The sequence below is a fragment of the Hylaeus anthracinus genome, unplaced genomic scaffold, assembly GCF_026225885.1.
Source record: "Hylaeus anthracinus isolate JK02 unplaced genomic scaffold, UHH_iyHylAnth1.0_haploid 3, whole genome shotgun sequence".
In the NCBI taxonomy this organism is placed as follows: Eukaryota; Metazoa; Arthropoda; class Insecta; order Hymenoptera; family Colletidae; genus Hylaeus; species Hylaeus anthracinus.
Window position 1 is genome coordinate 14,308,642 of NW_026535284.1, and position 20,820 is coordinate 14,329,461.

General features: G+C 44.7%; 1 protein-coding gene across 4 annotated transcripts in view; it reads right to left on the reverse strand.

Annotated features, from left to right (window-relative positions):
- Window positions 1-652: 652 nt before the first annotated feature.
- Window positions 653-20,820, reverse strand: part of LOC128893867 (myosin-I heavy chain) — a 40,289-nt gene continuing 20,121 nt past the window's right edge. The window contains exons 4-16 of one of the 4 annotated variants that reach the window (XM_054155152.1): window positions 11,732-11,984; window positions 10,809-11,143; window positions 9,904-10,386; window positions 8,743-9,643; window positions 8,403-8,655; window positions 8,241-8,276; window positions 6,973-8,026; window positions 6,305-6,894; window positions 6,034-6,223; window positions 4,501-5,947; window positions 4,148-4,425; window positions 3,509-3,958; window positions 653-3,422 (exon numbers count right to left, since the gene is read on the reverse strand). In XM_054155152.1, coding sequence (XP_054011127.1) covers window positions 3,207-3,422; window positions 3,509-3,958; window positions 4,148-4,425; window positions 4,501-5,947; window positions 6,034-6,223; window positions 6,305-6,894; window positions 6,973-8,026; window positions 8,241-8,276; window positions 8,403-8,655; window positions 8,743-9,643; window positions 9,904-10,386; window positions 10,809-11,143; window positions 11,732-11,984 — 6,486 coding nt within the window. In that variant the 3' untranslated portion in view covers window positions 653-3,206. Of the gene's footprint in view, window positions 3,423-3,508; window positions 3,959-4,129; window positions 4,426-4,500; window positions 5,948-6,033; window positions 6,224-6,304; window positions 6,895-6,972; window positions 8,027-8,240; window positions 8,277-8,402; window positions 8,656-8,742; window positions 9,644-9,903; window positions 10,387-10,808; window positions 11,144-11,731; window positions 11,985-20,820 lie in introns of all 4 variants that reach the window. The other 3 variants (XM_054155151.1, XM_054155154.1, XM_054155153.1) reach the window with 3 other exon arrangements.

Consider the following 20,820-nt stretch of genomic DNA (forward strand, 5'->3'; position numbering starts at 1 on the left):
GCTCCTTTCGAAACTCAACAATGTTGCAAACTCAACAATGTTGCAAACCGCTTCTCTCAAAACTTCAACAATGTTGCAAATAGCTCCTTTCGAAACTCAACAATGTTGCAAACCGCTTCTCTCAAAACTTCTACAATGTTGCAAATCGCCCTGCTTAAAATTGTGACGGGAAATGTCGGATTTCTACTCCTGGTAACAGGAGAACATGATATGCGAAGAGGTGGCACGTTTGCGCCTACGAGTAGGCAACCGGCCCGACATATCTGTAAGTATAGGTTGCCTAATTCAAGGGGCACATTTTTCTGTACGTATGGGAATTGGGGGCCGATTTTGAATTTTGGTATCAGGAGAACATGATATACGAAGAGGTGTACCAGGGATAGAATGTAAATTAAAAGGAATTTAAAGGGAAATGTAAGTAGGTGCTACAAGATGTTAGAAGGTGTTACGATATGTTAGAAGGTGTCAGGAGGAGTTAGGAGATGTTGGGAGGTGTTAGTAGGAGTATAGGGATATTTGTAGGATATGTTTGGAGGTAGATCGGATCTGTTACGAGATGTTAGAAGGTGTTAGGGTGTTGTGTTGTATTGTATTAATTAGTTTCGACTATGATTATACTTATTGTAAACTGTGAAAGAAACAGTCCTTGTTACTTGCAATATTAAAGCTTTGCTTTGTTTTATTGTATCCTTATACATAGCTCGAGTATATTAATAATCTATATTTATTTGTATTTATATATTTATATATATTCATCATATATTTATATTTATGTTCATATTTATATAATGGTATGTATATCTTTGTCGCATTATGTGTAGGCGTGGTGTTACCCCTTGTCTGCTTTGTATGTATTCCTTCCAGTTTACATAAAATTTGTCATATGTGTGTGTATATGTATGCAATTGTGTGTAAATCGCGTTGTCCGCATATGCGTCTGTGCGCGTCTATTTATATACGTATATACAGTGTTTTTCGTTCTTAAATATTTCAATATAACATCATCAACCAATAATTTATTTTGCTTAAGCTACACATATGGGGATTTTCATATTTTCCATTCTCTTATCCCCTTTTAAGTATCATGCACTCGTTGTAAATCGTTTTCTCGATTCTTACGTACGATTTCATATGTTCACAATATTTCTCGTAGCTCTCTCATACTTTCATTCACCCTCTCACTCACACACGCTCGTCATCTTCTTTCTTTTTTTATTAGTTAACACGATGTCTCACTCGTTGAACAGCTCTCGAAGACTAAGGACACCCAAAGCGGATCACAGTCTGTCTCTGCACTCGTCAAATCTTAGCTAATTTCACGGAAAAACAAACGGAATGAATATACGGATTGCAGGGGGCATGCAAACATCTCTGTTTCGTCACGGTTCATCGCTGGCTCCAGGGTTCGACAAAAGACTAACAGAGGAAATTGTATATTTAATCTTACCCTAATCCTTTCTCGACTGTGTCCCGTAAAAAGTGCTTATACCACATAATTCGAAAATTAATTATGGTACAATCGTATATTACTAAACTGTATAATTTGTTACCGAGCAATCGCCATTGCTCATTGTCGAGACTGTTATTTTAGTTGAACTATATATCTACGTAGTGAACTGTGAACAGTATAGATCCTTCGAGAATTTCGATTTTGTATGTTTGCCACGTTTTACAAATATGAAGGATTGCGTTTAAAGGCTTAACTAAGACTGATTAACGCGTAAATCTAGCTTATATGGAAATAGAATTTAATTTAACGTTGAAGAATTTTGCTCGGAATCTATCGTTTTAGGTTTCAATATTTCTTTTTTTTCCGTTTAATATTTACACATCAAGATATCGAGCGATTCGGGGCTTTCGAATTAAAAGAAGTAATAAGAAATTTTTTTTGGACGCAATTTTGTGGAATATTTGATCGATGCGATCGTGCATCTGAATCACGGATATTGTTTATTTAATACCAAAGATTCCCTATCCGTTAAATGTTTGGATTTAAATGCCATAATTGTCAAGCCTTACAAGAAAAGTGACTATAGCGCGAAAGGATTGTCTGGAAAACGAATATCCGATCATCGTTTGACTTTCATTTAAAATGTGATCGAAGATTTTTCGAATTACGAGTTAATGGTTATATAATCGTTTGCTATACTTGGAATATTGTGCCTAAGTACAATGATAACGTGTGTGTATAATCGTGTTTAAATTTTGCACAAGTTAATATTCGAGACGTTAACGTCGATTGCAATATGTTGATTTTCAAAGCCTTTAAGTTTTTCTCTTATCTCTTATCATATAATGGTAGCATCATCGAACAGAGTGATCAACGAGACAAGCAAAATAGGGTATAGAATTAATTAATTGGTCATCCTTGACATTGTCTAAACTAAAATATACTGTCAAATAAGATACTCGAGGCTTTTACAGCTCGATTAACAGACTTGGTTAGCATCAACCATGAAATTGTATTGAAAATTTGATAATCACCCTTTTTTGTCTGACGATAAAAAATGATATGCAGAATACAGTGCATGGAGATATGGGCGAAATTGTAATGAATTATTATTATTCGAATAAAATTTTGCCCATTTCCGATCGTACGTCGACATTAATAATACGCACCAATTCATTCGTTGGTTATCGCGTTATATATACTGGGAAAAATTGTATAAAAAACGTTGACGATCGCTCGTAAAAAAGGCAACGACTTTGACGGAGAAAAATGGAAATAGAAATGTTTCGAAGGCTTTTCAGCTTTAAAATCGTAAAATGGCAGTTTTTGTCGGTCGGTCCATTCGCTAATCTACTCTCCGCGGTGGCAGTTATGTTCTTTGTTTTTCAACGTCTCTCGAGCCCTAAGCTAATTGAATAAATATTGGAAGAAAGTATTCCTAGGCTAGTGTCGTCTCGTTGCGACAATTCTCGCGCTTCGTCGCCTGATAGGCCTTGCCAATAAAGCATCAATAACTACGGACACATCCTTGTCATCAACTTGATACCGAAATAGGTTCGTCTTGAAACGTATCGATCACCTAGATCGCTTATTTAGAAAGAATGTCGTTTGAACGATAGAAGAGATATAGATGTATAAAAGTATGGATATTGAAAATATTAAAGATAAACGTGTAATATAAAGGTATGAAAATGAAAGCAGTTTATCGGTATCAATTCAGGGAGGAGTGTCGCACTTAACGATTAGTTTAACCTTTTTAACTAGCTTGCGATTGTATCACTGGAGCACCTCTATGCAGTACCGAAGCAGGTCGAGATTTCCGACCACCGGTAGTCGTCGAGAGATTGGCTGACGATTGTTGCAGCTGCTGTTGAGCTATTTGTTGAGCTATCGCTGAATCCCTCTTTGGTACTTCCGGTGGCGATTGCAGCACGTCCATGTACTCGCGAATTAAATTCGCTATTTGATGTGCCTGAAATGAAATTACGCGATCGTATAAATGATGATATCGAATACGTTTCGGTCGTATTTGAGAAACAACAGCCCTAGAATAATTACCTGGGATGTCGTTAAGATCACTTTGCTCTGTTTCTTATCGGTACCGGTGATAATCATCAAACAACTAACAGCTGGGCTATAACTGAGAATACTGCTGTATTCGTAGGTACAAAGAGCGTTTCTGGAGCGATGTTCCAGAAGATGAAGACCTTGTTGATCGACGGCCAACCAAAGAACGCGGGGCCAGTTCGACGTAAACGATTGCATCACGTCGAATATCGTGGCCCTGTGCAGCGGCCACGACTGAATTAAATTTAAGAAAGACTTCTTTGCTTCGGGCGGTGTCATCCCTCTTAGGGATTGGTGGTGTTGGAAAACACCTTCCACGCACAAATTTGGTACCAGTCTCGCGGGTAGGCAGTGGCTCGATATAGTGCGATAATCGAGGTCCGACACGGTATCTTCGCAATCACCTAGCTCTAATTGAGCTTGCAAGGCTGTCAGCATCATCTGAAAAATATATCGTTCAACCACGTCGTCCTACGTTTATTTAAACTGCTGTCTGATCCGCAGTATACAGGGCGCATCCTAACATGTGGTATCTACTTCAGCGTTCACCGAAGTAGGTCCTTCGCGTTAGTGTGCGCCCTGTATCGAACGAGTTTAACGAAGTTTACAGACGGAAAGAAAATTATTTACAGCTTCCTTCTCGGTGATAGGGAACCGATCAGCGCGCAAGTCGTGCAGCACTTGATGGTACAATAACTCCTTCTCTACGGGATCGTCGAGGTTCATGTACTGATCGAGGAACAAATGTTTCTTAAATAGGAAAAAGTGATGTGCGTGTTTTCGTTGCGATTGGTTCTGCTGTGCGTTCGCTGTTCTGTAACGTTCCCATTTCGACATCACGTCAGCGATTTTCTCTTCTGGTATCAGCGCTCGCTCGGTTGGACCTAGGACTTCGTAGATAGCGTAACCTATAAATCATAATTTCGAGAATTAGCTACAGCAGACGCGTAGCTACAATTCACGCGATAAAATAATAATCTTACCCAGTGCAGTTTCTTCCAGACCGATCTTGGCTTTGATGATCTCCATGACATCCCTAGCCGTCGCCGATGGATGAAATTCCACGGCGTGATACTGGCCATCCATGAAATGGAATCTCGCGTAAATAGGCCTACGGTTAATTGTGCACATTATCTCTTCCCTGCTCGGTGGCCATTGCCTTCTCCTCGTGCCCTGCGTCTTGCAAAGGCACTTTTCAGCGAATCGGGCGTACTTCCCCTCCTCCGTCACATAATCGCTGGCGCAACGCTTCAAGTGCGCTATCAAATACTTTCGAATGACCTTCTGAGGCGGAAGAATCACGGAACAGGCTAGAGAGAGCAGCGCCCAATGCCTGAGATTCACCCGACTATTAGGATCGGGGTGATCGGTGGTTTGTTTGATCAACTGTAGATACAATTCGCCCAACAAGTTCTCTTTTCTTATGCATCGTTCCATCACCGTTTGTATCAGGTTCACGTGCTCGTCCTCGACCCTTCGAACCGTGTCTCCATTTTGTCCTAGTCCAGCATACGTTAGAATCAATTGGAATACGCTGAGGGACATCTGCTCGTCTGGGTCGGGTAGCTTCGAAAGGCTCTGTGGTATTGCTTGTCTGCTGAACGCCCAATACGCGTACGGGAATCCCTTGTAGGTTTCACCGTGATCCGTTGCGCTGCCGTGCTCTTGCCTAAGCTTTTCTATTCTGTGCTTCGATAGCCGTCTAAGGGTATTCCTGAGGAAACCACCGCCAGAGTCTTGAGGTTTTCTTAGGATTTCCGCATCGACTAGCGTCCTTCGACAGTTAACTAAGTTATGGTAAAGTCTAATTCGATCCTCGTTAGTGATACACTTGAGCTTCTTAGTGGGAACCTCGTTTTCCGTGATCCATGCAGCCAGCGCTGGACAGTAACTAACGATCAGACTACCTATCTCGTTTTTCTGCGCAGTTTCGAATACGAAGCACTTGTGCGAACTGTCAGGATTGTGACGAAGCAGGGACAAAGTGATGAAGCAGTCGCTGGGGTCCAACATGATGCTCTCCACGTCTTGATACCGATATTCTGACAAAACGAACTTGTCGTCGGGTTTAATGAGCATCAATCCCTCGGAGTTGATGCCTAAGATCAGTTGGTTGCCGTACGACCAGTAACCCCGATAAGTGACGTTGAACATCGTCGTGCCGTAAAGTGGGTATTGCATCACACACGATAGATACAATACTTTGGCTGCCAATTCCTTGCGACCGGCGCCGTACTGTCTATGCGCTTGAGCTATTATCGGCACCCAAACGTCATCGCCGCGGGCTCGACTTATTCGATAAGGCAAAAAGCTATCGACCTCGCTGTAGTAATCTAGGCGATCGTTATCTTTCGGATCTCCCAGAGCGACTTGGGCTTGCAGACCTGCCAATTGAAGCGCGACCTTCTCGGATACTGGAAAGTCGTCGCACTGGAAAATAAAACGTTGAAATTTTGAGATTTGAATTTACCTTGGAAAGTCGCGATGAATATTCTTTAAACTCTACGTAGATATACCTTAACAACATTATATACTGCTTGAGCGTATAGCATGTTCACTTCAACAGGATCTTGAGATATTTCTCGAGTGTTTCGGAATAGCCTGCGTTTGAAGACGAATCGATTATCGCCGCTGCCTAATGTAGCATTATTACTTCGTCTCAATGTCGAGAACGTCGATTGCGCAGTGTTCAGCTTGCATTGTTTCCTGAATACACAGAATTAAATGAATTAGAAACAACATTCCCGATATAATATTTGTTAAATAGTGAAGTATAGCGACACGTACATTTCCCAAGCAGCTATTACATCGTACAAATAGTCGTGCGCGCGAACGTGCTCTTCGCCGTCCGGTCTGCTTTGGTAAATTGCCCAACCTTCCAACGATCGAAGACCCAATTTTTCACCTAACTTAGCAACCGCGTCAGAGGCAGTGTCGGTTGGATGCACATCGATCGCTTTGGTTCTTCCGTCCAGGAAGAAGAACCGGCAAACTATAGTGCCCAATCGTCTCATGGCAGCGATCTCCACCGTCGACGGTGGATGCTGTCTGCACGAGGCTTTCATATTCTTGCAGTTATCCACGCACCATTGAACGTACTGTCTCAGTTTCCCTTCCAGAGCCAAGTTCTTTCGCAGGAAGGACACGAAGTACTTGTAGAGCAGTTTGCTGGGTTGGAAGGCAACGATCGCCAGACACAGTAATAACCAGACTCGTTCCGCCCATTCTGGGTTAGGATTGTTCGTCGCCTGACGCATGCACTGCACGAAAACCTCGTCCCTCAGCTCTTCGCGTTCGATACCGTAACCGATTATGCTCTGAATCGTTGCGATCTCCTGATCCAGTTTCATCTCTCCTCTTGTATATTTACAGAGATCCTGAAAGTAAAGGAAAATAGTATTAAGATCATTCGAGAATCCATGCGATAAGGTTTGACCATGATACCGGTTGCTCACCCTAAAGACTGAACATGCCACGTTAACGTTATCGGGATCGTACATGTGAATGTGAGAATTTGGAATGGTGGAACCTTTGTAGTACGTGACCATTTCGTACTTTGGAATATACTCCACGCTCTTGCCGCGCGATTTTCTGGTGAGCGTGGCCATTATCGTCCCCTCGGGAGATCTTTCGTGGCTGTTGAAGTAATTCTGTGCGAATTCTACTATGTCGTGATAAGTCACTTCGTTATCGGGTTCCTTTTTGTCCTCTAATTCCTGAAGCTTGCGCTCTACTCTGCATTTCCGTCTTTGCTCGCGTTCAACGGGCGGTTGTTGAGATTGTTGCTGTTGCTGTTGCTGCTGATGTTGTTCGTGACCGTTCTGTTGCTGCTGAGGCACCAGTTGATGATGATTGTGGTGCAAATGGTGACCGTTCGAGTTCCTAGATTCTGGTCTGGAAGGAGGACTGCCAGCGATCTGTTCCTTGATAATCTTGTTGTTTGGCACCGGTGGAGGCGATCCACAGGATTCTCCGTTCACCAATGATCCAGAGCTACCGTTCATTACGATGGGACTACTGGGACTGTTCTCCTCTCGAGGCAACACGGATTCGTAAATTGGTTCTCCGTTGTCGGTGGAGGAATCTCCGTTCATTGCTATGGGCGGAGCGGGTGGCGGTGGAGGTGGAGGGGGTTCGGTAGGTTCGGGAAGACTAGGCTGACCAAGCTTGCCGCTGTTACCACAGGCTAGCCTTTGCTGCGATTGTGACATTTGCTGTGGCGTTAATGGTGGTTCCTGACCATTTGGAGTGTTCGCTTTGGATTCGGACTTGGAGTTCATCTCCAATTCTTGCTGTATCACAGTCTCCAGCTCCACGTCAAGGTCTTCCACCAGTTCGTCCATTTGTTCGCCGATCTCCTCGATGATCTGATTACCCTTCGTCGACTGAACATCGGACAGAAACGAGAACAAGTTGTCCAAGTCCACCGACTGCAAATCCGAAGCAGCCATCTTGGAGTTCATCTGTTCCGCCATCTGCGATAACGCGGCAATCTCTTCTTGCGCCTTCCTGTAAAATCGAGCAAGGTTACCAATACCCTGGACTAAAACCCATCACGCTGGTTTTAGTGTTAAGCGTAGAGATTAGTCAGGGAAGTACGGGGCGCGTGCTGATGCGCATTATGCGGCATTAAACTTTGCATCTACGTTAAGAGCAGTTACTCGCAGAGCTCATCATGCGGCAGAGGGTTTTAATTCGCCGCTCGAACTACTGACCAACTTACCCAGGTTCCATTCCGACAATACCATTGTACTGTGCGCTACAAGAGACACAAATGGAAACGCTATTAACGCACAAACGAACGATCGTCCCAAGTGAACGCCACTGCACTTCGTATACTGAAATACGTATTATAAGATTATAGGAGTAGCTGGTTGCGCCTTACCTCTGGCTCTCTTCCAGTGCTTTCTTGTCTTCCATTAGTCTCCTCTCTTCCTCTTGTCGCTCTCTCTTTCTCATTTCTTCGTCCACTCGCCTCATTTCCCTCAGGGCTGCCGCCACTTCCCTAGCAAAGACGCCGCGCAGGTGACTCTGTATGACAATAGCTGCTCTACGCTTTCTGATGAACATGATTCTCAGCTTCCAGCCTCGATAAGCATGCTGTACTTTCAACGCTGCCTCTCTTATGCGTTTGTACTCTACGTAGAAAAATAATTCATCGGATGGATGCTTGTTGCACGAGTTTTAAAAGATATAATTGGACTTTAAAAACGAGTATAACATACCCTTTCGATCGACATAGCCCCTCCATATTTTCTGTATCATCATGGCATTGCTGGTAACCATTTGGTTCCTGGAGTCTTCCAGAGGTTCGTGAACATAGCTCCTAAGAAACACTTTGCTCTTGCCTATTTGCCACTCGGTCTCGGGTATACCTTGGCTACTGATCAGACACTTGACAGCTTCGATCTCTTGTCCTGGACGAGACAAACGAGCCTTGTCCAGGCACCGGTACCTAGCGACGAAGTCGTGAAAGGCCATGTGTATAGGGAAGCCTTCCTTTCTGATCCGAATTATATCCAGCATGCCCAAGTACTTTAGCTGATCGAGCACCAGCTTCTCGTCGTAGTGGTTCGCTATCTTCTGCATATTGGGCTTTATGCATCTCGCGTACCAAGGAGTCGTGGCTTGCAGGACGTCTACCAGCGCCTGCAGCTGATGCCTGAACGAGTCGCAAAGCGTTGGCTTGCCTTTGGACGTTCCACGGGACATTGTGGTCGTGTTACCGCTCGCGCGAGCCACCGTGCATCCCAACAGGTCCTGGTAGACGGTGATCTCTTGCACGAACTCGTTCGTGCTTCTCGACATGAAGTCGAAAAACACATCCTGCTGGACGTCGCGGTTCTTGTCCACGAAACCCTCGACGGTGTACGTCACGCAGCCCGCGTAATGCTTCACCCCGAACTCCTTTTCCCACTTTCGTCGATCGTCGCCTTTCACGTAGCACGGATGGTTCTCGAATTCGGCGTGCAAATTAGTCAGATACGCTAGGTCGGAGCCCTTCGGCATATGGCACTGCTCGGTCAGTAACTTAAGAACACATCGTGGAGGTTTCTCGATTAATTCCAGGCACATGGTGTTGTCTGTGAAGGTGATATGGGAGTATTGGATCTCTTCTTGACGGTACTGAAATTCGAAACGTTCCACGCGTTACGGTAATTTACTTCATCGTGGGGTTGGCGTGCCTCTTAACCCTTTGGTGGAAATTTTGTTGCTCAACCGGTGGAGCCATCGACAAATAAAAATGTTCCAAGAGGTTCGTGGCGTTTTGTCGCTAGATGGATTTAACATTAAATTGAACTCTTACTAGCTACGCGACGAGAGTTTCGTCCCACCAGTTGATCTACAAAGCCTGTCACACGGCCCAACGACCAGAAACTACTTACGAGCTCTTGCTCCAACGCGAACACATAGTGATTGAAAAACTTGTGGAGCTTCTCGTTGGTGTAATTGATACACAGTTGCTCGAAGCTGTTCACGGCGAAGTTCTCGAAGCCGAATATATCCAGGACGCCGAGGAATCTCGAGCTATCTTGACCGGGATTCGTGCAATTGTTGATGTGGTTGATGAGCCAGGCGAACGCCCTCGAGTACAGCGCTTTCGCCATCGCGTGTCTATTTTCCCTGGCTTCCTGTACTTTCAGCGGTATCTCCGTGATGTTTCCCCGCACGTTTATCTGCCGTATCAGCACCACCTTCGTGAGATCCTCGACCTGCAGCCCCAGCAAAGGAGCCACCGTTCCAACGATCTCGAGATCCTCGGTGGTCAGCTCGCACCTCTCACCGTCCACGTCCTCGAAGCTCAAGTTTCCCAGCCAGAGGATGGCGGACAGAACTCTGAAAATTCCCTCGCACATCTCTGGAGCGACCTGAGACAATATTTGTGTATTTTAAATGGTGTATAGTAACAGAAATAATTGTTTAGGTGAATCGAATTTAACACGTTGAGCGGTCCGAACGTTGAACATTAAGAAACATTGGTTCTATAATACCAGCGCTTTTAAGCGGCTCGCGTGGCCTGCCAAGAATTTCCTTAACACTTTATCTACCGGGCTATTTAGAAACAGTCTTTAATTAAAAAAGAATTTTCTACAGCAGCATATGATAATCTAGACTAACGATAATTCTTTCATACTGTTACTGTAACACAGTAAATAAATTCGAATAACTAAATACTATAATTAAAAAGCCTTTAAATAGGCTCCCGGTAAATACAGCGTTAAAAATCGGTGAGTCGCTCAAGGTGCGTTAACAGTGATCTAGTTTCAGGAGTTGGCCGAGTCTCGACTACCTGAAGCACGTTGAACGCAAGCCTAAGAGCATCAAGCTTCTTGGAGTCGGAGATCCCGTCGATCTTGACGCAACCGGACTGATTGAGATACTTGTAGTGGCTCGCTGGCATCAATTTATACTGCTCGGCGAATTCCTTGTCCCTCGTGCCAGCCTCGACCAGCTGATAGAACACATGGTAGTTTCTCTCCCCGGTGCTCTGAAAGGTTATACGGCTCTGCTCCAGCAGGTAATCCTGGATGATGCAACCCTTGATCATCCACTTGCTGTCGAAGCACACTTGCATGAACTTTCCGAACCGCGAGCTGTTGTCGTTCCTCACCGTCTTCGCGTTACCTGGTCCAAACGAACAAAAGAATTAAATAGGATAAAAAGAATTAAATAGGATAAAAAGATTTCGCTCGAAAATATTCAAGTAATAACGTAAATTGTTCACGGCGGAAGCACGGCTCCGAATATCCCGTTTCTGTGTTTTCCTTAAGGGGGGCCCGCGAACCGCGCAATTTTTTACGATATCCCTTAAATCTTTCTTCTTCGGTGACCCAGTTTTCACCCCTCGTTTCTGCATTTAACACCTGACTCCGCTCACGGCCTCTCGACTCCGAGTAATGAATTCCCTTTTATTTTTAAACGCCATTAAGAAATAGGGTTCATCGACCCGTTTCACGCGACCAGCCTGTTTATGTTCGCCTACTTTCGAAGCCCGGCTTTTCGACACTGGCTCGAGAAATCTCTCGTTCGTTCGAAACAGTGGCGACCGGGGTCTTTATCATTGCGGACAATCGATGGTTGAAGAAAGAGTTAGCAGAGAGAGAGAGAGAGAGAGAGAGAGAGAGTCAATAAATTAGTAGTAAATTAGAAGAAATTGTTACGCTTTACTTTACTTTTATTTTTATTTGATAACGAAACCACAGTTGAACGTACCGAATGCCTCGAGAATGGTGTTTGCCTCCAGAATCTGCTGTTCCACCCACGTGTCCACGTTGCTGGTTACCGAACATAGATACTGGAGAATAAATTTCGTGGTCTCGGTCTTTCCGGCCCCACTTTCGCCGGATATCACGCAGGACTGATTGCTCTCCGTGTCCTGGAGCGACCTGTACGCAGCCTCGGCCAGGGCGAACACGTGTGGCTCCAAGGAGCCCATTTTCTGTCCATGGTATCGATTCACGTACTCCTGATGGTCACGAGAGCAACATTCTTTAACAGATTCTTTAACATCGTCGTTGCATTAATTACATTAACCGAATATCATTGAACTGAATTCATCGTGGTGCCTTTCAGACCTCGGATAATATTATAATCATCTTTTTTTGAGGATTCCATTTGGACCCTCGATTATTTTATTTATAAAAAAAAAAAAAAAGATAGTATGTAAACCGATACAGCATTATCTGTACATAAGCAACTTTTCCCATGTTTTTGTTTCAAGTCAAATGAGAGATCCGACAATTCGTACGATTTTACTAGTGCTAAAGTGAGACAGCATCTTCTGTCATTCTCCGATAAATAATACCTGTACTCGAGCGATCGGTTTATAGGTCGCCGCTACACCGAAACCCCTGTTTTGTCGACGGGTTTCTCCTCGTCACGCTCGGATACAAAGTCAAGCAGAATAGCCGTAGCCAAATAGTATACCTCCCTCGAAATAATAAAATAATTCGTCGCTCCCGACCGAGTTGCTTATTTCCAGACAAACTGTACGATTATAAATGAAAAAGTCCGCAAGATGGCCGATTAATTATCCAAGCAAGATGGACCCGGAGTACTGTCGCGACAGGGGTCACTTAGCGGGAATAAACGCTACGTGTAAACCCGTTCTATCTGAAATTGAACTATCCGATGCGCAACGCCTTTCGCGAGCCGTGATACAATCTCCCAAGGGAATCGGTAAATGAAAGGGGCCGATGAAAGGGGCCGATGAAACGCGGCCGTGGAACGTCCTATCGAATGACGTTCGCAATTAATCGGGTTACTAGGGTCGGCGAGTCCACCCCCGCCCTTAATTCGAACCTTCTATTGGATCATCGGAATGTGTTTGTCGCGGCTGGCGCGCTTCGAGCGATAATTAAGGCTAACGGGACTCCCGAATGAATTTTCTGTCTTTCTTTAAGTGGAGATATCATTTCCACGCGTTTATATTCGATCATTTATCGTTGTGATTCAACTAGAGTATTCTGTTACTGCGTGATTAATTAACCTTCGAGGTTCTCCGCCTTGGTCTCCGTTGCAACTGATCTGTACGGTGTATAATCTAACCATAAGTCCTAACCCGATGGTCACTGTAAAGTGCGTGTATACTATTCATCTAACGCGTTACAGATGGATAATTAAATAATTGTAGGAGAATAACTGTAAGCAAAAAATTGTTCAGCTGGGAATGTTAGATGCATTCAGGATATAGAATCTAGATCTTTATGCAAAATAAAATCCTCGCGAACGTGCTTACAAAAATCGAACATAAACAACATGAACTTTAATTTCAATCTTTATTATATTTTTTCATATCGTTTGCATTACGTTTCTGGTTTCTGCACGTTCGAATTTCCAATAAATGCATAAAGATCCGCAGTCTACTTATGAATAATTGACCATAGGGGCGCCGAATTATTTCCCACGCCTAGCAGTAATAACGAATGACCAAGAAACCAATTCCAGCTTGTTCCTAACGACCAGAAGAGAAAAGAGACTATGCATCATTTATCGAGATACCGACTAAAAGTTCTATAATTTTTCAACAGTGGGAAACTTCGAACAGGTTTCGACTCGCTCCCGACCTCGTGCACCTATGCATTATGCAGGTTTGCACCCAAGCCCGGTTCTCTGTGGCCGCGGCCAGACCCGAGCGAAGTAGTGCAACCCAGTTTCGCGTCAGACGTCCCCTGCGCAACTGCGAGCGCAGAGAGCGTTAATCCCGCTCACCCCTCGACGACTCGTGAAAATTCATCGAGAGGCTTGATCCATTTCCATGAACCGTCCACGAGCAACGGCGTTCTCGGAACGCTCCGGGCTCGCGTGCGCATGCAAATCTTATCGCTGAGAACCTCGGCGAAAAGCCGCGTTTACAACCCTCTCGACTACTTCGTACGGATCGCCGTGTTACCGTGTCTCGGCTTCACTTCCTCCCTGCGCCGTCAGAGGGCACAGAGACCTACTATAACGATGCGGAAGGAATTCGGGTAGAGTTCGTTGGTCGGAAGTTGGCCGGCTAGTTCGATTGGCCGAATTGGTCGCACCTGCGAAGCTAGAGGCACTCTGGGTCTGGGAGACTCTCTGGGAGATAAATTGAGACGGGAATAGTGCCCATTGATATACAGTCGGTCCCGTAACTATTCGTACCCTCTATTGGACACATTTGTCTAAATTAAATGGCAAGCTTAATATTTCCGAATGAATCTTTCATAATGAATATGTACACGAATGAACTCTACGCGTGTATCTATTTATAATGAAAAATTGATATGGAAACATCAAACTTGTTATTTAATTTGGACAAATTTCTTTAACCCTTTGCACTCGTGTACATGAATAGTTACACGAATGAACTCTACGCGTGTATCTATATACAGGGTGTCCCAAAAGTCGGGGAGGAGCCGGAAATGGGGGGTAGCTGAGACGATTCTGAACAACAATTTCCTTTGCAAAAATGTCGAATGGGGCTTCGTTGAGGAGATATTAAGAGAAAACCTCGACCAATCAGAGCGCGCGTAGACCGTTCGAGCGGCCGCGGTAGCGAAGGCTACGCGCTAGGCGGCAGCGTCAATGTCCTTCGATGCGCGTCGAGTCACTTGTTCGCGTGCAAGCGCGGCCGCCCGGCGCGTAGCCTTCGCTACCGCGGCCGCTCCAACGGTCTACGCGCGCTCTGATTGGTCGGGGTTTTCGCTTAATATCTCCTTAACGAAGCCTCATCCGACATTTTTGCAAAGGAAATTGTCGTTCAGAATCGTCTCAGCTACCCCCCATTTCCAGCTCCTCCCCGACTTTTGGGACACCCTGTATAATGAAAAATTGATACGGAAACATCAAACTCGTTACTTAATCTGGACAAATTTCTTTAACCCTTCGCACTCGAAGCCTGTTTTCTGGTATCTATCAGCAACTCGAGATGTTTCTTAGCATTCTATTGCCATGAATTCTAAGCTATCTAGATTTGAGAATAAGGTCACCTTTACCTACACAATCATTTTACTGATACGTCGATTTTATCGATACGTCGAGCTCCGAAGAAAATTGAGTATTGTAAACTAAAAACTTTGGATATTGTAGATTTGCTGCGTGAAACCTAATCACGCCTCTCGAGTCACCTCTCGAGTGCAAAGGGTTGATAAACGTAGATTAATTTCCCTGTCCTTCTGTGCCTTCAGTTCGTAGGTGCAAACCATAGTCCACCTAACCTGATATTCGACGATTCGACCAACCTAACCTACACATCCCCGCGACATCTTCATTTACTACAAATGCTTCCTAATCCACGAAACAGTTCAGATAAAGCTCGAGTTCAAAAGTAATGGAATAAGTTCACGCGAACCGTCACTCTCTGCACGCGTGCTCTTCATTTCCCGCGAGGAGCTCGACGGGAGTCATTTGGATTGCTCTGCAAACGTTGTGGTTTCCAGAGAGAATTAGCCGGGATGAAAATTGCGTAATTCTCTGGGAACTACGTGACGCATTTTTTTTTGTTTGTTTATGCACTCCGGAGATTTCGAGATAACCTTCCCAGCACGGCTCGGAGGCCGTTCTTTTATTCCGGGAAAAGGGAAACGAGTGACCATAGGGACGAGTCCAGTCACGCACAAACGGTACGACCATATCCCCTTTCCAGATATGACGCTCCTTATTTGAGATGCGTATTACGTCTGGGTGTAGGACATCTATTATTCGATACGTTGCCCAGAAGTACCGCAAAAAGAGAAAAGCATTGAAAGTCCATTACGAGATGTAAATATTATTTACGTAATCGGATCTGTATCGCGTGTCGTTTTACTGGATTATCGATACTCGATAATCAATTTAAAATTAATTCTGTGCTATCAAGTGGAGACTCTGGCGAATCGTTACCTCGGCGTAAATATTTCTACTAGAGTTACAAAAAATAAATGAATAAATAACAAAGATCGAACACGAGGCCTTGGAATTATTACGTCTAAGATAATTCGAGGATCTAAGCTCCGAGCAGGCTGCAAAGAGCTCTTCCATCGACTACTTTCGAAAAGGAATTATCTCCTGTCGTGTTTACGGTAGCGATAAACCGAACCGCAGCCTGAAATTCTTGAGAAAACAAATGACGAGGCTAAAAATATCGCGTTGCAACGAAATCCAGGTGGCCGTCGTACGGAAGTCTCTTAGGTATCTTATCTGGCCCTGTTCGAGGGGATACATCCGGTCCCAGCGAACGGATGGAGTTGACCCGCGTTTCTTCGGTGATTGTTTTTATTTTATAGGCCATATACGTTAACCGCGAGCGATGTTTGAACAGCTCTCGCGACGCTATCTAACTTTTATTGCGGGAATCGACCGTTCGGAAAAAGCGCAGCTGGCGTCGAAAATGAAATCTGTGAAATACGAGCGTCATCCGTCACAGTCTCGGCCGCTACATAAAAATCCACCAATCGCGCGAGCGGCGCAGAAGTGGAACCCGAAAGCTGTCTAGAAATTGACGCGGAAAAACTACACGTTGAAAACATATAAATTTCGATTCTCACGGATAAAACAACGCTACCGCTTTCGCGATCTCTTCGCTGAGAATGATCAGAGTCAAATGGGACGCGAAATGTAATAGTACATCCGGAATAATATCCGGAATTCGAAGAATTCCAGCGTTCTTTCATTCGTTGTTCCTTTGTAAAGTTAAAGAAGTGACAAACACATCCCTCGATGCTCGTCCGAGAGTATCGGATTGTTTTCCGAGACCTCGACCACCTGTGACGCACGAATTTCGTTCGAAAAATAATCTTACCCGTTCGAACGGCGCAAGAGAAACGTTCCGAGGGTAAAACAGCCGCGTGAAAGGGGCGTTTTATAGAGGCGCGTTACGAATGTTTTGATACCAGAGAAACGGAGCCAGTGTCCCCGTTTATTCCTCCAGCTGCAACTGCGAGATCAACGCACGGTTCGCCGACTAGAGGCCACGGCTCGTGCCAGAACACACGGGGTGCTTACGACCCTCTTCTTCGGAGTCGTTGGCCGGACGACGCGCAAAGGTGAACAGAACGAGGTTGCGAGGGCTGGGTGGCAGTAAACGGGGATAATTTTCCACGGCTCGTTCCTTGGGTGGTTCGCTGGGGCGTTGATTAAGACCTCAAGTTCGATCGATCGATCGATCCCTATCGATGATCGCGGGCGAAAACCACCGCCTAATTTCGCGTGCGCTTCAAAGGAAGATGTATTAGAGAACGTGTGACCAAGTTGGATAAAAGTTTTATCGATGAAAGTCAGAAATTGTTCTATTCAAAAACGTACGACGAAAACTTGATAATTGATAAGTGTGCTCCAGTATGGAAGTTGGTTCGTTTTGTTATGATTTTGAGGTAGGACATTTTTGTACGATTTTTAGGAAAATTTGAAAAAATCGAGCTACCTCCTTAGTGCATAAATATTCCCCTCTATCGAAGAAACCCATCTATCGAAGAAATTTGTTTAAATTAAATGGTAAGTTCGATGTTCCCGAGCGTACGTTTGTATAAATATGTTGATGCGTATGTAAGTATACAGATGTGTAAACTTGTTCATACAGATATTTATTTATAACGAAAGATTCGTTTGGTGATATCAAGACTATTATTTAATTTAGTCAAACTTCTTCGATAGACATACAGACGAATATCTATGGGATTGACTTGTTAGTAATCGCACCTGTGTAAGGTGCAACGGTGAGCTACACGCTGGGAATATCGGGCCGTTTTATCGGGGTCACCCTGTTGTACCATTTTTCCTTTTCATTCGCAAATGTACCATTTTGCTTTTGTAACAGGAGGAGTGGCTTTCGCTGTAGCTGGTACGATACAGGTCATCGAATAATTACTCGCTTCTGCGTTTACGTCACGGTGATCCCTATTACGGAGGATAATGTGTGTCCGAAGAAGAATGTACAGTGAAGACTGGATAAGTGCAAGAGAAGTCGAGGTTTCTATTCTATTCTATTTTAGAAAGGACAGCGAGCGAAAGAGAAAGAGGTCCGATGGAAAAAAGAAAGCAGAAGGCAGAAACGTAGCGGTGAGACAATAGTAACGTAACGATACAAATCTCGGTTAGGATCGTATTACACTGCTCGCTTCTCGATTAGAGGGGATAGTCACCTTTCATTTATCCAGTCGATCCAGTCTTGCACTTATCCAGTCTTTGATGTATATGCAACCGTAATTACTTGAATCTATAAAATCACACGACTGGGCACTGTGACTATCCGAGTGGTGAGCGAGCAAACTAATGAGGCCACGCTCTACACTTTACTCGATCATTTGAATCTCTAAAATTATCGAGTACCTACAGTCAACTTTCCACTACAAAATCGAAGAAAGGCAGTCCTACTGTCGTTAAAAAAAAAAAATTAGAGATTTCCGTGGAACGAAGGGTTTCTATGGAAAGAAAAAAACAAATGGAGCGGTGCATTTGCTGATCAGGTCAACCAGAGAAATGGCCGCGGTGCAGCTGGTACAGTTACCTGGACGATCGTCCGTGATGAAGCTCGCTCGGCTCATTACCTGGAAACACCCGGATCGATGATCGTCGGGGGAGAGACAGAACCCGAAGAGGACCGATACGGAATGAACAACGCCGAGATAAAAATGTTCCGACTCGTTGCCGTTGCGGGCGCGCACGGACTAGAGGCTATCGAGACGCTCCAGTTCCTCCTGTTCAATAGGGACACGCCCGATAAATGACAGGTTCTTTCTTTGACTCGTCCACGCTGCTCGTAGCCTTCGACAATAACGTGGAGTCTTGTAACGTGCGTGATTAAAAGCTTCGAAACGAAGAAAACCCGACACGCCGGAACGAAATCGTGCAGGTTATCCCGAAAGTCTCTTTACCATGTACAATCCTACATATGCAATATTTTACAGTCAGTGTAATAGGTATTCGTACAGAAAAACCAATTCAAAATAAAACTCCACGTAATTATTTCATCAAGTTTAAGAGGAAGAAATAATTAACCAACGTTCCTACATATTTTTAGAATAGAATTCGCGCCGATTAAAGTTTTAAATTAACTTTTAGTGGTAGCCTCACGTTTCTTTTCTTATTAATTTTATTTTAAATCGATTGCTGTACGAATACTTATTACACTGTACGTTATATAACTGAATCGTGTATGTCTAAGATCGTCTATTCGTATAAACACTGCCGCGCGAAATAATTGAACAGAAGAAACGTTCGGGACAATCTACCACAAGAGGGTACACGTATACGTCGCAACCCTAGGACAATTCTAGTCGCGTTTTGGGTATTCGTGTTGGGTTAGCCCAGGTGACACGCCACTGTCTGCCAACGTTGAATTACAAATCATCGAAGTGGAACGGTCAAGTTGTCCCCAGCGTGTGCCTGTTGTCTGTCGTTATCCATGATTCGTAGCGTTCTCCTATTTCACAGGCTGGCTCGGAAATTGCGACGGGTCCGCGTTGGATCCATCGTCGACGATTAATCAGGGTGCGACAGCCTTCGCGAGCCTCGATATTCGATTACCGCGAAATTATCCTTACATGCTGCCATTGGCTGAGAGTGCTAACTCGGTTTCCGAACTCTCGGTGCCTCGGGGTAACGATCACCGCGTGGATCACGTTTCACCTGGTACCTATTTATCCTTCGATCCATTGCGCGACGATGATTTCTCGAGACTCTCGACGAAATTTTTGGTCGACTTCCGACGAATAACGAAGCATACGAGTAGATTTTTGACATCTCGGTCTCTTTAACGATGGAAATCGGATGGCAGTTCTCTCTGTGGCAACAGTGGACGCATCGCGCGAGATTGGAGCGTATTCGTGCGTGCGAATGCACGGAGAGCGTGTCACGGTCGTTGCAAGTTCGTAATAATTCTGGACCAGCGCGGATCAAAGTGAAACTATCGCACAGGGTGACTCAGCTCAAAGGGAATGGCCAAGTATCTCCGGCACTTTTGGAGATCCTAAAAGCTGGTCAAGGCTAAAGATACACGGTTGAAAGTGTACGTGCGGGGTATACGTGACGTGGGGACTATTTTTAGTTACACGCCGAATTCTTTTTTCGGACCTGAATCGCTTTTCAGTTCCGTCCAAGCCCTTCAACCAAAACAAACGAAAATACACGGAGCCAAAACGAGACCTTTCTTTCACTTTTCGTTGTAAAAGTTGTGGAAGATGATTCATGTATATCGAAGATTGTATCGAGACTGGTGGAATAATGGAAGTTGGTTTTATATTATAGCTCCATGTGTTTCTCTAGGGATGCATTGAGAATTTCAGCTTCGAGAGCTTGAGCTTCGAGAGCTTGAGCTTTGAGAATCCACGCGAATAGAGATTGGATAGTGGATGGTTTGACAAGCATTTCGAGGAGTCATTTTGAATTTTTCAGGGTACCACGATGGAGCTCCAGGTGGCCGGCCGACGAGAGGAAAGGACGAGGCTCCGAAGGCTCCAGGGCAACCACGACGAGTCTCCGAATCCGATGTGCGCTCCAGCCCGATCAATAACACGGGGCGTGCACCACGGCGAGCCACCCTTTTCCTTCTTGCCAGCCAGGGGTCCTCGGTTTGGTACCCCAGCTGACCTTCGAAGCCACCGATAGTTCCATCCGCTACTGTTCCATTTCTACTTTTCATTATATTCCTCCCTTCGACTCCCTTTCTCGCCTTCCGCCCGGAACCGGCGAACAAGATCAACCGAGATTCTTGACGAAACGCGCCAACGCCCTTAGTGACTTCCGGAATGCCACGGAAAAGAAGAAGTCTCCTCTGTTCCAAGAATTTTTATTTTGAATAAAATCACGAAAAAAGAATTCCACTCGATTTTTTATTTAACCACCGGGCCCGAATTCTAAAC